This window comes from Podarcis muralis, chromosome 16, assembly GCF_964188315.1.
Source record: "Podarcis muralis chromosome 16, rPodMur119.hap1.1, whole genome shotgun sequence".
In the NCBI taxonomy this organism is placed as follows: domain Eukaryota; kingdom Metazoa; phylum Chordata; class Lepidosauria; order Squamata; family Lacertidae; genus Podarcis; species Podarcis muralis.
Genome location: NC_135670.1, coordinates 13,519,252 through 13,534,229, shown reverse-complemented (window position 1 = coordinate 13,534,229; position 14,978 = coordinate 13,519,252). Strand labels below are relative to the sequence as shown.

General features: G+C 50.6%; 1 protein-coding gene across 6 annotated transcripts in view; it reads right to left on the bottom strand.

Annotated features, from left to right (window-relative positions):
- Positions 1-5,987: 5,987 nt before the first annotated feature.
- Positions 5,988-14,978, bottom strand: part of IGSF9 (immunoglobulin superfamily member 9) — a 64,481-nt gene continuing 55,490 nt past the window's right edge. For 4 of the 6 annotated variants that reach the window (XM_028710787.2, XM_028710783.2, XM_028710785.2 and 1 more), the window contains 4 exons: positions 13,544-13,634; positions 10,852-12,312; positions 8,025-8,170; positions 5,988-6,572 (listed from right to left, as the gene is read on the bottom strand). In XM_028710787.2, the coding sequence (XP_028566620.2) occupies positions 6,337-6,572; positions 8,025-8,170; positions 10,852-12,312; positions 13,544-13,634 (1,934 nt within the window). In that variant the 3' untranslated portion in view covers positions 5,988-6,336. The remainder of the gene's footprint in view (positions 6,573-8,024; positions 8,171-10,851; positions 12,313-13,543; positions 13,635-14,978) is intronic. The other 2 variants (XM_077920366.1, XM_028710786.2) reach the window with 1 other exon arrangement.

Here is a 14,978-nt window from a genome sequence, read left to right as displayed (position 1 = left end):
GAGGGAAAGCGGAGGGGGGAAGACGGAGAGAGGTCTTAAAGGCGCAGGGCGGCCACTGGGAGCCGGGCAAAGGGTTTCCTCGGGAGCAAGCCCCGAGGGGGATCCACTGGCGCCCTAAGGACCCCCGCTTTGGGGAGTGAAGCGCTACTTGATTGCAGTTTGGGAAGACTTGCTTGCAAGTAATTCGCTCGCGGTGGGACAGTCCCGGGGAGGCTGCCGGTTTATTCGCGAGTAAGTGGCGTTCTGCTTGCAACGTGCTCTCCTCCCCGTTGCAAGCCCGTCTTAAATCCAGAGTGAAAATACGGTAACAACTAGAAGTCCAAACGGGGCTTATTCCCGAGTAAACGTGCACCACGCACAGAATCACACACTCATTACATACCCCGTGGACTTCCTGAGATCTGCACCTCGCACACGCGTGCTTGTTCGCGAGCAGGCTGCGGTGAATGCGGGTGGGGATTTGCAGCGGCAGGGCTCGATCCTAGACAAGTTCTCGGGTGCGTTCAATGGAGCTGATTCCGATCCAAGGAAAATTTGCCGAGACAGCCAGCCCTGTTTCTGGACGGCTGCGTTCCCATGCACGCCTACTACCGAAGCGGGACCTTTTCCCGGCTGCGCAAGTTCAGGCTACTGGAACTTAACCAGAATCAGTTCCATGAGGACTAGCTCCTATATATAGTTTAATTTCAGTGGCGCACTTAGCGAACCCTATTGCGCTCAGTCGGTACTTACTTTTGGGTGAAAGCTACTAGGGCCCCTTATTAGATAACGAGGCTAGATTGGGTTTTTTATCTGTCTTATAAAGTGGGGTGCCCCCCCCCCCAGGCCTCTCCAACTGGCCCTTGTTTCACACCTTGTGCATTTGCCTGTCTGGGAATGGATCCTTGAACTCTTAGTATTGCTTGGCTGGACGAAGGAGAGAGAGAAAAGTGTGTGTGTGTGCAGTTGCTGCTATGGGCAGGGACATGCTTGTTCCCCCATCCCTTCCGGCACTTGCAGAATTTGGCATCCTGAAATGCACACATGCCAACTCATTTAAACAAAACATCACGTTGCTAGTCCTCAAGGCTGCACAGACAGCCCCCCCCCCGCAAGTCTCCAAAGAGATGGTTGGGGTGTTGAGAAGGAATGGCTTCTTCGTCTACTCGGGGCATTATCCCCCCCCCCTTGGTTGCAAGAGGTCTCAGACATCAGGGGGAAAGTGGGGACATATTTGTAGAAATATGGAAAGCGTCCTTATGCAGACTCCAACCCTTGGTCCATCTAACTGAGCATTGCCAACACTGACTGGCAGCACCTCTCCAAGTTTCAGGCAGGGTTCTTTCCCCTGTTATAACTGGAGATGCCCTTGGGGTTTGAACCTGGAGCTTTCTGCATCCAAAGCAGATGTACGGGATAGCAGCTTAGTCGGTAGAGCATGAGACTCTTTGCTCCATATTGGGCAAAAGATTTCCTGCATTGCAAGAGGGTTGGACTAGATGACCCTTGGGGTAACTACAATTCTATGATTCTATGAAAAACCTATTTAAAACAATTAAAAACACTGGGCTATGACCCCTCCGTTGCCCTCCAAGAAAGGGCATGTTGTGGCTCTGTGGCAAAGCAGGTGCTTGGCATGCAGAATGTCCCAGCCTGGTTAGAAGGATCAGGTTTCCTGCTTGGCAGGGGGTTGGACTCGATGGCCCTTGTAGTCTATTCCAACTCTATGATTCTATGATTCTAGGTAGCTAGCAGGTTCTGGAAAAAAGCTTTCCCTGCCTGAGGCCTCCTGTTACCAGTCTGGGCTTTATGGACCAGCAATGCGCCTGAGCATAAGGCGGGTTCAAAATATCTATAGGTGGTCAGCCAGCTCGAGAATCCAGCATTTCTCAGTAAGGAAATTTCTGAAACTTGGGTTGTGCATTCCCATTTTGGAAAACAAAAGCGGTTTTTGTAGTCAAGGGAAAGCAGTCTGTTGTTGCTTTTTAACTGGAGGGTGGCACTTGCATGATTTGGGGGGGGGGGGTTAGAAAGGTTAAATGCACCTGCAAGCTCTCCCTGCCCATACAACAGATGGCAGTGGGAAGCTGGAAGAAAGCGACTTGCCTGTGGCTGTTTAGCGAGTCTGCGGCAGAAGTGAGAGTTGAACTGAGGACTCCCAGGTTTGTCGGCTTTCCACCACGGTCCTTCTGCAGCTGCCAGATAGCTACGGAACCTGATGCCCTCCAGATGTTGCTGGACTCCAATGCCCATCAGCCTCAGCCAGCACGGCGAGTGGGGAGGGATGATGGGAGTTCAAATCCAACAACATCGGGAGGACTGCAGGTTCCCTATCCCTGAGCTAGAGCCTAAACCCCAACAGAAGGTGAACAAAGGAGCCGTACACTGGAGTCAGAACATTGGTCCATTATGCACACTGACTGGCAGCAGCGCCTTCCCAGTCCTACCTGGAGATGCCAGGGATTGACCTAGGACCTTCTGCATCTAAAGCAGATTCTCTGCCACTGAGCTATGCTCCTTCCTATGCTCCTCGTGGTCTTTTTTAAATCCTACCTTAATAGAAGTAATTTGGGGAACCTCTCAGAGCCTGGACAAAGTTGCCTTGTTGTTCGCATCTGGCCCAGGCAAGCTGCTGGTTATTACAGTATGAAAGAACAGTTAACAGAACAGTTGAGGAACAGAGCCAGCGTGGTGTAGTGGTTAGAGTGTCAGGCTAGGACCCAGGAGACCAGGGTTCAAATCCCCATTGGGCTGTGAAGCTCACGGGGTGAACTTCTCTCTCAGCTAAATCAACCTCACGGGGCTGTTGCAGGGATTAAACGAGGATCTCATGTACACTATCTTCAGCTCCTTGGAGAAAGTGTTAGGATATAAATGCAACAAATAAACAAATAAACGGTTTTCAACAGGGCTGCAATATTCTGTGAACTGACTGGAAACAAAACAAAATGATTGGCTGTCCTGCATAGGGCTGATGGGAGTTGGAGTCTACAGTCATACATACCGTGCGTGCGCAGACGTGGGTTGCGAACGCTGCGGGTTGCAAACGTGCATCCCGCATGGATTACGTTTGCAACCCAAGCTTTCACTGTAATAACATCTGCAGGGTGCCACATTGCCTAAGGTGATGCTAACTAATGCAGATCTGAGCAATCAATTGCAATATGATTTATCAACTTAAGGTTTCCCTTACTGGGCAGCAACACTAGTGCTAGGGGCTTTCTAGGCTGTCACCATTTTCACATGAAATTCAACCATACCAGCAAATTCAGGTTGCACAATTAAAAATCCTTTTGCACTCTTGCACAACAAACCATGTTCCCTCTTGAAATCAGACTTTTTGCAATAAGGATAGTGACAAAGTGCGGGGTGATGATGACTTAATGCAGCTGTTGTCTGACCTCCCCACAAGCAAATCAGGCTGAATGCCCCCCAAAAGCAGGCTGTCTAGAAGTTGGGATAGGAGAGAGATTTGATTCTGTTTGAGTTTAAAGGCAAATCTACCCACTACCCGCTTCCTGAAACAACATGCAAACTGAAACACAGCTGTCCTTTGAAATTCACACTTCTCTGAATTTTGCAGTGTTTTCCAACCAAGTAATGGGTGCAAAAATGCATGTACTAGTTGAAATGTGCACAAAAAGAGTGAATGCACAAGGATCGCTTGCTAAAATGTGTATACTGCATGCAAAATGTGCATTTTAGAGATTCTCACAATGCTGACAAATTTTCATGGGGACTTAAAAAAGAATTTGCAAACTGATGTAGAAACGTGGAGGGCTGGAATTAACAATGTAAGAAGAAATGGAAAGGAAACCAGAATGGGAGAGATTTGCCCATCCCTAGCTGCCTTAGAATAATTCGCCGGCTTGCTCCCTTGGAAGCAGAACGCCGCCCTGTGCACACAATCGTCTGTCTCCCTGCTCCTTCCTGCTTGCATTACTGTGCCTGCTGCTGCCCTTCCCTCCAACTGCATTCCTGCAGGGACTCTTCCCTAGAATTCAGCCCCTTGGGGCCATGTGACTTGCAAGAGAAAGGCCAAATTTGGAAAAAAAGGAAGCTCGGGAGGATTTTTTCAGGGCAGGGTCATCAACCTCCTTTTTAACCCTGGATGGTCTGTGGGGAAGCCACTCTGAACAGAAGCTCAACAACTGTAATTGCAGGGAACCGGGATGCGGAATCTGACTGGGGTAGGGCCCACCAGGAAAGGACGGCCCTTTTGGCACTCTCTGTGCTTGGGGCGTGTGTGTATGTTGCATCCAGCCCATGAGCAATCTCCAAAGCGATCTGGACTGCCCAACTAGTTCATTCTTCTGAAAGACCTCCTAGTGGTTTTTTTTGTTCCTTGCTTTTCTTCCTTGCTTGTTCAACACTCCAAGTAGCTTCGCGAAACCGGATGTAACTCGACCCTAGGCAGCGCTTCACTGTTCTCTGCTTTGGAGACAGGCGTCAACATTCAAAGTCGCTTCCTGAAGACCTGGTCAGTGAGCATGCATCCGGATCTGTTTGCTCAAAGGCTATTGTGGTAAGGTTAGGCTACAGAGGCGCTTCTAGACGGTAATGCGCAGGACTAGCACGTTTTCTTTTTTTCGTGGTTTTTGGACAACTGAGTACCACTGGGATCTCCCTTTGAGGTTATTTTAAAGACCTGGTTCCTCCCAACAGGCCGCCCAAATTGACCCTGATGAGCAAAGTATTGAACTGCTGCTTGAATGCAATGCTGCTGACGTCAATAAAGTTTCCCTTTTAGAACATCTAAGGTTCAGAACGACCTGGCCTACCTGTTGCACTTCCATGCACTTTGCTGTTCTAGGTGTCCCTCTCTGAATGAAAGGAGCTGTGAGTTGTGCAGAGACCAGGCAGCCTCCCCTTGGAGGACGGGTCATCCTGCTGCTGCTTTGCATAGCGAACAGTTGACGGCTCCTGTCCTATCCAAGGTTAAAGCAGATATGGGGCAATGGGGAGATAAGAACATGGTGGGCAGCCCTTTCTGTGGCTATTTGTTTTACAGGCTCTTGCAAGTGCCCTGGTGAAATGGATTTATTTCCGAAGAGACACATATTGAATTGTCGAGGAAACATTTTTTTCTCTCCAGCTTAAATTGGGCACCCTCACATGCAGTGTAATGGAGTGGGGGGGGGAGGGAGAGGACTTCTGGGTCTCGCAATGAATTGTTGCAGCATGGAGTGTTGCAGTTTAGTGGTCCAGGCAGCCAGCCATGCCTTTTTTTCAAGCTATTCCATTCCATTCTTCCTCTACATCCTGGTTTTCCATTCCTTCCCATAACAGCATCCCATGGCAATTGAGCAGCCTCAGTCCTCGTTGGGCTATTTTTGGCGACTTCCAGCCCAACATCCTTGGGGATTCCCCCCCCCCCCCTATTTTTCTTGTACTTCTGCCAACCTTGGGGCTCCTTTAAGCTTACCCTTCTGTGCTTGGATGGTGCAGTCAACACAGTGACAATATAATGTGGCAGCGAGTTCCACAGCCTAACTATCCCTTGGGATAAGTGCTAATTGCATGGGTCTGTGCGGGGAGGTGTCTGCCCTGAACCTGCTGCCAGTCGAATCGATAACAGGTAACACTCCTCCCCACATGCCTCAAAATTTTATAAACCTCTATTCTACCTTTCTGGGACAGATGGGAGCTGTAGCCCAAATGTCCAGAGGGCACCGGGATGGCAAAGGCAGCTCTTCCCTCTTCTCCACGTTAACGTAGGGAAAGTGTTGCTGTTCTGCTCAGGGCCCTGCTTTCAGGCTTCCCATAGTCATGTGGCTGGCCTCTGAGAGAACTAGGTGGGCCCCCTTGGACCTGATCGGTCAGGGATCTTCTTCTCTAAGCTAAAAAGCCCCCCAGGGCTTTGGGCCTTTTCTGAAGGTGCCCATAACCTCTTGAGTCACCATTTTTTCCTGCCTCGGCTCAAACTGTCTCCATGTGGTTCATCAAGCTTATCTTATGCCATAGCATTTTTCGCAGTTCCAGTTTCTACAACTGACACGACACCAGACTCAGTTCAATTTCGTTTTTTCTTTTCAAAGTCCCGTTTTACAAAACAGCACCCCCCCCCAAATTCCACCCCACCCCACCCCAGCATAAATCAAAACACCAGTAGTTTTAATATATCGTCTCCCAGCAGGGTTAAGAAGGTCCAGAGTCCTCCCCTCCCTATGTCAGCCTCAATGCTTCCCCTTCATGTCTTTGGAGCCAGTAGCTGTTCCGCGCAGGACGCAGTTCCCTTGGTTGGCTCTAGAGGGCACTGTCTCTCAACAGGAGCGTGGTCAAAATGGAGACACCGTCCCCCTCACGGCGTGTGTGTTGGGGGGGGCAACATGGCCAGCTTAGGCTGTTGGGGGCCCCTCACAACAAGGTGGCCTGCTCGAACCGCTCGTCCCCCGGCTTCCGGCCAGAGCCCACCTTCTGGCGGCGTTGCTGAGTGGCCTCCCGGCGCCGGCGGTAAGCCAGAAATTCTTCGCGCAGGGCGGCACAGCGCTCCTCAGGGCTGGGCAAGGGCACCGGGGAGCTGGACCCATCTAAGGCACCCACTGACTGGGAGTTTGAGGGCGAGCCGCTGCTTTCGCTGGAGGTCTTTGAGCCTGTGGAAAGGAGGGGGTGGGAGAGTGGTCAGAGGGTGCAAGGCAAAAACAAGCTCTCTCCAAGTGGGACGGATATATGGCAGGGGAATGAACCTTAAGCAATGTAAGCACACCCCAAGTCACCAACACAGATGCTGAGTCGTAGAGGATCTGCTGTGTGTGCGGAAGGCCTCGGGTTCAATCCATGACATCTCCAGGTAAGAGCTCCCACCCTGGGCTGAGATTTTGGACAGGTGCTGCCAGTTAGTGTTGCCAATGCTGAGCTAGATGGGTTTGACTCAGCAGAAGGCAGCTTCCTATGTTCCTACTCTGTTAATGGAAAAGGGCTGTAGCTCAGTGGCAGAGCGCCGGCTTTGCATGCAGAAGCATCTCCAGGTAGGGCTGGGAATGCCCACCCCCTGAAACCCTGCAAAGATGGTGCCAGTCTTTGCTGACAATATGTAAAGCACCTGGCTTCCTACAAAGAATGTTGGGAATTGTAGTTTACCCCTCACTGAGGTGCAATTTCCACCATGCTGAACCCGCCCCCGCCCCCCACAGTGGACAGGATTCTATTGGGGAAGATGTGTGCTTTAAATGTATGGTGTGTGGATAATACTCCTTTCCCGTCCAAGAGGATCCAATGGTCAGTCCAGAGCCAAAGGAACATCACAGAGAAGCTGCCACCTGCAGTTCAGTGGTTTGCCACATGGGGCAGCTGTCCACAAGACGAACGCCTTGCAAGACGGAAAACCCGCTAGACGAAAGGGTTTTCCGTTTCGGAGGCGCTTCGCAAAACGAATTTCCCTATGGGCATGCTTCGCAAGACGAAAACGTCTTGCGAGTCTCGCCATTTCCCCCCCGCTTTCCCCCCCCTTTTTCAAAGCCGCTAAGCCGTTAATAGCCTTTTAACAGCTTAGCCGCTAAGCCTTTAATAGCCGCTAAGCCGCTAAATCGCTAATAGCGCTAATCCGCTTAGCCGCTAATGGGGTTGCTTCGCAAGACGAAAAAACCGCTAGACGACAAGAATCGCGGAACGGATTCTTTTCGTCTTGCGAGGCACCACTGTAAATCTCTCCTTCTGGACACTATGAGAGCTAGTAACCTGGCTGTGCTTTAATGAAGGTTGGGGTGCTGAGGAGGCCTGGTAATGGCATGTTGTACACCTCTGCATACTTAGCATAAGCCTTCCTGTGGGCTCCGATGAGCCACCATGAAACAAGGACACCTTTCCTATGGCTTGGTGTCTGTGGCAGCAGAGGGAGGCTGATATTAAGATTCCAGCCCATTACAACCTGCCCCACATTAAAATTCTGAACCAAGATGAGCTAAATTCAAAAGCCTGTTCTGCCGTTTTCGACTGAAATAATGCACGCATCTACTTAACGTTGTGCGCATGTATATATCTATATATATCTGCTTCTGCTCGTCTGTGGCCTCCTTCCCCACAACTCCCCCCCCCCCCATGCTTACTCTGCTTCTCCAACTCCTGTGCCGCGATGGTGGAGACCGGCCTTTTGGGGTTCCCACTCCTATAAAGCTGCAGTGCATCCAGCAGGTCAGACTCCAGGGCGAACTCAGAGTCCCATTCATAGTTCTCGTCCACAGATGTGTTCCTCCTGGAAGCGATAAAAGGGGAGTTAGATACGGGGTGTGTGTGAGGAAACATGGAGGCCGAAAAGGCTAAGACTGAGAGAGCGTGAGATCCTCTCCACCAGGCTGTTTGCAGTGCTGACTGGTGGGGTGGAAAGCAGGGAGCCCAAGAGGAAGAAGACAGAGCCAATGGCAGGCAGAACCAGCTCAAGTCTAGTTCCATCCTACCCTCCTTGTCTGTTGAATTCTATAAAGGCAACACTGAGGATGGCAGTGACAGCCACTGGACAGACTGCTAAAAGTAAAACAAAGGCAGGCAGATGGTGGAGGGCAGAGTGAGGTCGGTAGGGCAGTGCCTGCCCCATTCTATAAATTTACTCATATATTGCGTTTTCTGCAAGTAAATCTGTACTCCAAGCAGTGCACGCAAAAATAGTAGCAGTACAGTCACAATACATTGTAAGACATGTAACATTACTGCAACGTAACACTAATAAGAAGTAATCAACAATTAACAGTTCATTTAACATACACAAACATTTACGTAAACATACAGCTTACCAATAGGACAAGTTAAAAGTATCCATAAGCAATGCTTCCAAATCAATCCCCCTCCACTCCTGTTTGGGTCTTTTTTTTCTTTTACATTTTATTTATTGATTCCCCCCCCCCCCCAAAAAAAAAAAAACCTTTACAGATTTTAACATAGACCATAAATTACTTTATTCATTGACTTACCATCTGCCACTTCCATGGTTTCCAGATTTACTCTTAAATGATTCATATTTCACGTATGACATTCAATATATCCATTTTGACGTATTTATTTTAATGATTAATGCTGTTGCTCCTATTTCACGTCTTGCTGTTTTAGTTTGTTTGGATCTTTTTCTGCTTCCACAGTTTACCAGCATCTGTTTAAAGGAGCATCTCCTCCCACCCCACTTCACGGACAGAATGGCAGAGATATGGGGGTAGGCTTATATATTGCAAAGATCCATGGAATACAGGTGGACTCAGACAGTGCACAGAGCAGCCCCCATTATGACAGGAGAGCAGGCACAGGGTTGGGGAACCCCAGGCCTTAGTGCAAAATGTGGCCCTCCAGGCCTCTCTATCTGGCCCTCAGAACTCTCCCCATGCCGCTTCCTTCACCGGCTCTGCTTTGCATCCTCCTTGGGTGCTTTTGCCTGGAAGGGTTGTCCTTGAACTCCAATAATGCCTCTTGCTGGTTTGGATGCAGGGCAAAGACGAGCGTGCAAGCATGTGCAGAAAAGTAATCAAAAAGAAACTGGCTACAAATGTAAATTCTACACCTGTTGCTCCGTTCCCCTTCCCCTCTGGCTTCACCCAATCCAGGTATGTAGAAAACCCAGGTGCTTAGAAGGAAATGCGACTCTTGGACTGAAACAGGTTCCCCATCCTGTAACACCAGGTGAGTCTAATTCTCCAGATGGCCCTGGAATGGCAGCTGCTCTCCAGGGTCTCAGGCACAGGTGATGGGAAAGACTCTGATCTGCTGATTTTTTTAACCTGTTGCCTTCTGCATGCCAAGCAGGCACTCCACCACTGAGCTATGTTCTCCCTTAGAATACAGGAAGGTGTCTCGGTCCAGCTCAGATTCTTTGCTCCTGTAACCCAGTATTGTTTACTCTGACTGGCTGTTTCTCCCCTTACCTGCTGCTCCTTGAACCTTTGTAATCAGATATAGCAGGGATTGAACTTGGGGCCTTCTGCCTGCAGAGTATAGATGCTCCACCACCAAGGCATGGTCCCTCCCCCCTCCTGTATTGCAAAGGACCTTTGGGTGGTACAATGTGTCCCTGCGTGGAGACGTCTTGCACCCTGACCAACCTCCAGGTTTCAAATGCTTGGGCTCAATTTCGAATAGTTAAGTTTAAAAGAATGCATAATCTGGTGAAGACTTTGGAAGCTTTAAGAATAACAAAATTAACATGGAAAGGATGTTCAGAAGGGAGGCTCCATCCTGTGGACACTGAGAGTATGGCAGGTGTGTGTCCTGCCTCCTCACATCCTGTTCTGCTTGCCTGCTGAAGTTGGAGAGCCTAAGAAGATAGGAAGCTGCCCTATACCAAGTCAGACCAGCAGTCCATCTAGCTCAGTATTGTCTACACTGATTGGCAGCAGCACTCTGGGGTTGGAGACAGGAGCTGGTCCCCAGCTCTACCTGCAGAAACCAGGGATTGAATCTGGAGCCTTCTGCATGCAAAGCAGATACCCTACCAGTTAGCAGCAACCTTTCCCCACAGTAGCTTTTTCACTGGCGACAGAATTTTGTTTGCATTGGGCTCCTGTTTTGATTTCTTCTGCAGTCTCTGTGCCCACTTAGGGTAGCAGAATTAAGACCCCGAGAGGGCTCTAAGTGTGGAAAGGAAGGGAAAATTCCTACCACGACTGCATTCTCACGTGGGGTTTATTGCATTAGTTTTACTGGTTATAACCTCCTGAAATCCTGTTTATTCCTCACTCAAGCTTTTGTAACTTCATCTGGCATTGTCTCTGTGCTTCCAGGTCTCGATGCACCGTCATAACGGCTAGAAACTTTTTATTTGCTAGACGTGTTTCACCCTGGCTCATCCTTTGCGAGGTGCTTACTTGAGGCCCCCAAGCACTCTTCCAACCCACCAGAGCCTCCCGGGAAAACTGAAGGCCTAGTTCACCTCTGCTCCCTTGCCTCTTGTCTCACCTTTTACTGATGGCAACCACCGAAGGGTCCTTTTTGAGTCTGCATTCTTCTCCCGCGGAGCTGCTTTGCCAGCCGGTCATTTCTGCAAAGGGGGAACTGAGGTAGCTACCCGCCAGCGACGGCGCCAGCGAGGGAGGTCTCAGGAAGGACACGCTGCCTCGGCCGCTGCTCTGGCTGGTCAGACTGCCCCTCGGCAGCTTCTCGGCGAGTGGCCCTGCCAGGGCAACGGCGACAGGCGACTTATGTCTCTCAGGGGGCAAAGACTCTGGGAGCTCCTCTGCTGCGTCGAGCCAGTGAGGCTCTGAGGGGATGGCTGTGTAGGCAAGCTCTGCCTGCCTGCTGTCCATGGGGGGCTGAGGGGGCGACAGCACCTCCAACCAAGGCCCTGGTTCCTTGGGTGAGGGCGTTTCCGAAAAGGAACTGAGGTAACTTGGGCAAACCGAGGTCCCGGGAAAGGCAGCCTTAGCCGGGCCCGTGTTGGCGTGAGGGAGCCTGAGGAGAGATTTGGCCAAGGCCTGTACCTGAGCAGGGTCTAGATTGGCTTGCGTGTCCATGTAGGCTGGACACACGGTCTTGTCCTCATCCCCCAACCCAGTGAGTTCAGTGCTGCCCAGAGCCTCATGGAGGGCTGGTTTGGAAGGTTGCTCCTCTTCCTCCTCTTCTTCTTCCTCCTCCTCCTCCTCTGGAGGCCAGTCACCATCCACATTCATCTCCTTGAAAAAGGGGAGACTCAAGTACTGCAGAATCCCACTTTGGGCTGAGGTATTTGCATGGGCTTGGCTGATCGGGGGCTTACAGCAGGTTGGCGAGGAAGGGGGTGGCGAGGAAGACGAGGAGGCGGCAGTGGTGGGCCCGTCCACGTGCCCCTCGGGGCTCTGGGTGGTGGTCTGGGCGCGCTGCTTGGTAGCCCCATACGGCATGGTCGCCACTGGGCTGATGTTGACAATGCACAAGGGCTCGGCCTCCTCCGTTGGGCTGCTGCTGCTGTAGTCGAAGTAGCGTCCCTGGCGGTAGCCGGAGGCCTTGGCTTCGCGGCGGGAGCGGCTGGCGCTCTTGGGCCTCAGGGGGACGCTTTTCTGCCAGACGGGCTCTTCAGGCCTAGGGGGGGAGTAGACCTGCAGGTAAGGCTCCAGCTGGCCCAGGCTGCTCTCTGAAGAAGCCAGGGACAGGGAATAGCGTTCCAGCATGGCCGCCAAGCGTTCCCGAGGCGGCGCTTCGCTCTGCACCACAAAGCGGCCGTCGGGCCCGCGGCAGATGCGCTCCAGGGGTAGCGGCTCCCCGACGTGGCTCTCGTAGAGGGTGTATCTGGAGTTGTTCCTCGCATTGCCGCTGGTGATGTTGAGGCCTAAGCTGGTGCTGGCTTTCTCCCCCCACAGCAGGGAGCGGCGAAGGCTCTGATACGGGGAGGCCTGGAATTTCATCTTCACAACGCTGTCTGGGCTAGCAGTGCCTGTAGAATTTCTGGAGCGGGGAGAAGCCCAAAAATGTATTTATATTGGTCAGCTGGCAAGAGATTGGGCCTAGTTTCCCTCCAACCCCAGCCCCAGGGTTCCCTAAAAACTGTCAAGAACAGACACCACCCTGCCCAAGAGGGACTCTACACTTGGCATCAGACATGGACAAAATGCTATTGCTGCAGATAATTCTATAAGCCAAAAAGGCATTTAGGCCTATGCTCATGTGGTACCAGGTGCAACATTCAGCTTACTGAGAATCGGTGTTCTCAATTATTATTATTTTTAAGACGGGGTTTCAAGTCTGTAGCATTGCTAAGTCTATGTGTGGGGAAATGCCTGGCAAAATATTGGAACCCAGATTGCCATTTTGTGCTTTGCACAGCAACCTCGCTATGACCGGCAAATATGTCCAAATCATGCAGATTTTTTTTAATGACAGAATTTTGCAAAATGAATACCGGTACTTATTCAGTTCCTACAGGCCACAGGATTCAGCTTTGAAGGTCACAGAACATCTGTGCTTTTGCATTTGTGAGTGTTGGATTCACAGAACATACACGCAGTGTGTATATGACTAGGATTGTGGTTAAGAAGATTCCCACCAAAGGCAGCTGCACCATGCGCTTTCACAGTTCAGATTACAGTCCCGGGACTAGATAATAGTAATGATCAGACATATTGCAGCTCATCTGGTGGCTACGGAATACGGACAAAAAATTTAACTTATGCAACTGGACTCTTAATAATTTGTTTTTATTATTTTGATTGGTTTGTTATCAGTTCTTTTTCAACCTGAATACCAGTCACCGGAAACAACAGTGGGAGAGGGCTATGGCATTCACGTCTGGCTTGCCTAATGTTGGAAGATGCTTTATGCTGAGTCAGAATATGGGCCATCAGAGTCACTCTTGTCTACATGGACTGGCAGTGGCTCTCCAGGTTTTCAGATGGGGAGTTTCTCCCAGCCCTACCTGGAGATGCCAGGGATTGAACCTGGGACTTTGTACCTGCAAGTTGAGCTATAAGCCTTGCCTGTTGTGGGACTCTGCTTTTGCCGTCCTGCGGAGCCCTGCTGTAGCATTTCCCTTTCCCACCCCACTAGACGCTTCCTCCCTCTCCCCCTGGCTGTGGCCTTGAAAACACAGGGCGGGCTGAGCAGAAGCAACAGGGGAAGGAGCTGCAGGGTTGGGCATGAGTGGGAGCAGGAAGTGATGTCATGCGATGGCGTGACTTACTGTGAAGGCAGAAGCTTCTTGTTGGGGGAGAAGACGGTTGGTGGATCTGGAAGGTCACGAGAACATAAAGGGGAAATCACACGGAGAGCAACTCAAAAAACAAAAAAGAAGTGACAATGAAAGGGGACGGGACGACTGCCACGTCACGGCCAACAGACAGATGCACGCACACACATGGCCGTGTCAGCCTCAAACTTGCCCTGACCCCCACTCCCTTCCAGCTTCGGTTCCAAGGACCACCTCCCTGTCCAGCTCAGAAAACAAGCAGGATTCTCTTTTTCCTCCTCCTTTTTTTAGATGCAGTCCCTTGCAGCTTGCAAGCAACTCTAATCATGCAGCGGCACAAATTGTGAGAGGGGAGAACTGCACATCTTCTGTGGTCACAGACATCAGCATCGGGCATAGAATTCAAGCCTCTTGAGGATCCCAGCTATTACTTAAGACACCAAGTTTCTAGTCTTTAAGGATGCAAAGACTGAAAGGGTGTGTGTACGTGGCACCCCCCCCCCTCTGGTACTGAGAAGGGATTTAATGTGGCCAGGAGTGGGTTTAGATGTTGCGTGTGTTACTCCTCTCCGCACTGCCCCCCTTGGAAAAACAGCAGACTGAATTACCTAGGAAAGAAAGCCAATGAAGGCAATTTGCTTAATAGAGAATAGAGCGGAGAATCTACCTCCTCTTTTAGAATTGAAGTTACCTTGATGGCAAATTTTGCCCCCACCCTGGCCAGGGTATTATGTCCTAGCTAAAAGGTTAGAACAGAAATGTGGACCATCTTGCAAATTTTCCTGCAGCCTCTCTACCCCTGAATTCACCTTGCTTCCTTGAGTTTTTGTCTGGCTGGAGTGTGTCCTTTACCCCAATAAAGTCTGGACAGAGGAGAGAGGAGCAAGGGAGCACATGTAGAAACTAGCCTTCTGCCCAAAGGTAAAATTGACATTTGTGGCTTTGTCCATTTTTTGCATCTGATGGTGTCCCTGCCGCCCCACCCCCCAGCATGTGGTGCTTGGTTGTCCAGAAGGATTGGAGCCATCAGGCTGAAGAAGGTTCCTCACCTCTGGGACAGACCCATGTGGAGAGAAATAAGTAAGTGGACTCATGCAATAGGCTGAGAAAAACGCACCACCTTGTCTCAGAACTCCTAAGGGCAGCACAGTGAAAACTGGCTGGCGGCAGGTTCTGGATATTATTCAATGACAAAGTGTGTCTGTATGCAAAGCGGAATTTAACCTCTGCAACTCATTGCCGTGAGGCAGAAAACTTTGAAGAATTTTAGATTAATTCATGGAGGAGGAAGAGGTCTTTCAATGGCTTTCGGACGTGACATGTACATGGACCCTTCACATTCGGAGGTAAGAAGATGACAAATATCAGACACTGGGGGCGAACAACTGGGGAGTGCTTTTGCAGCCACGTCCCACTTGGGGACTTCCAG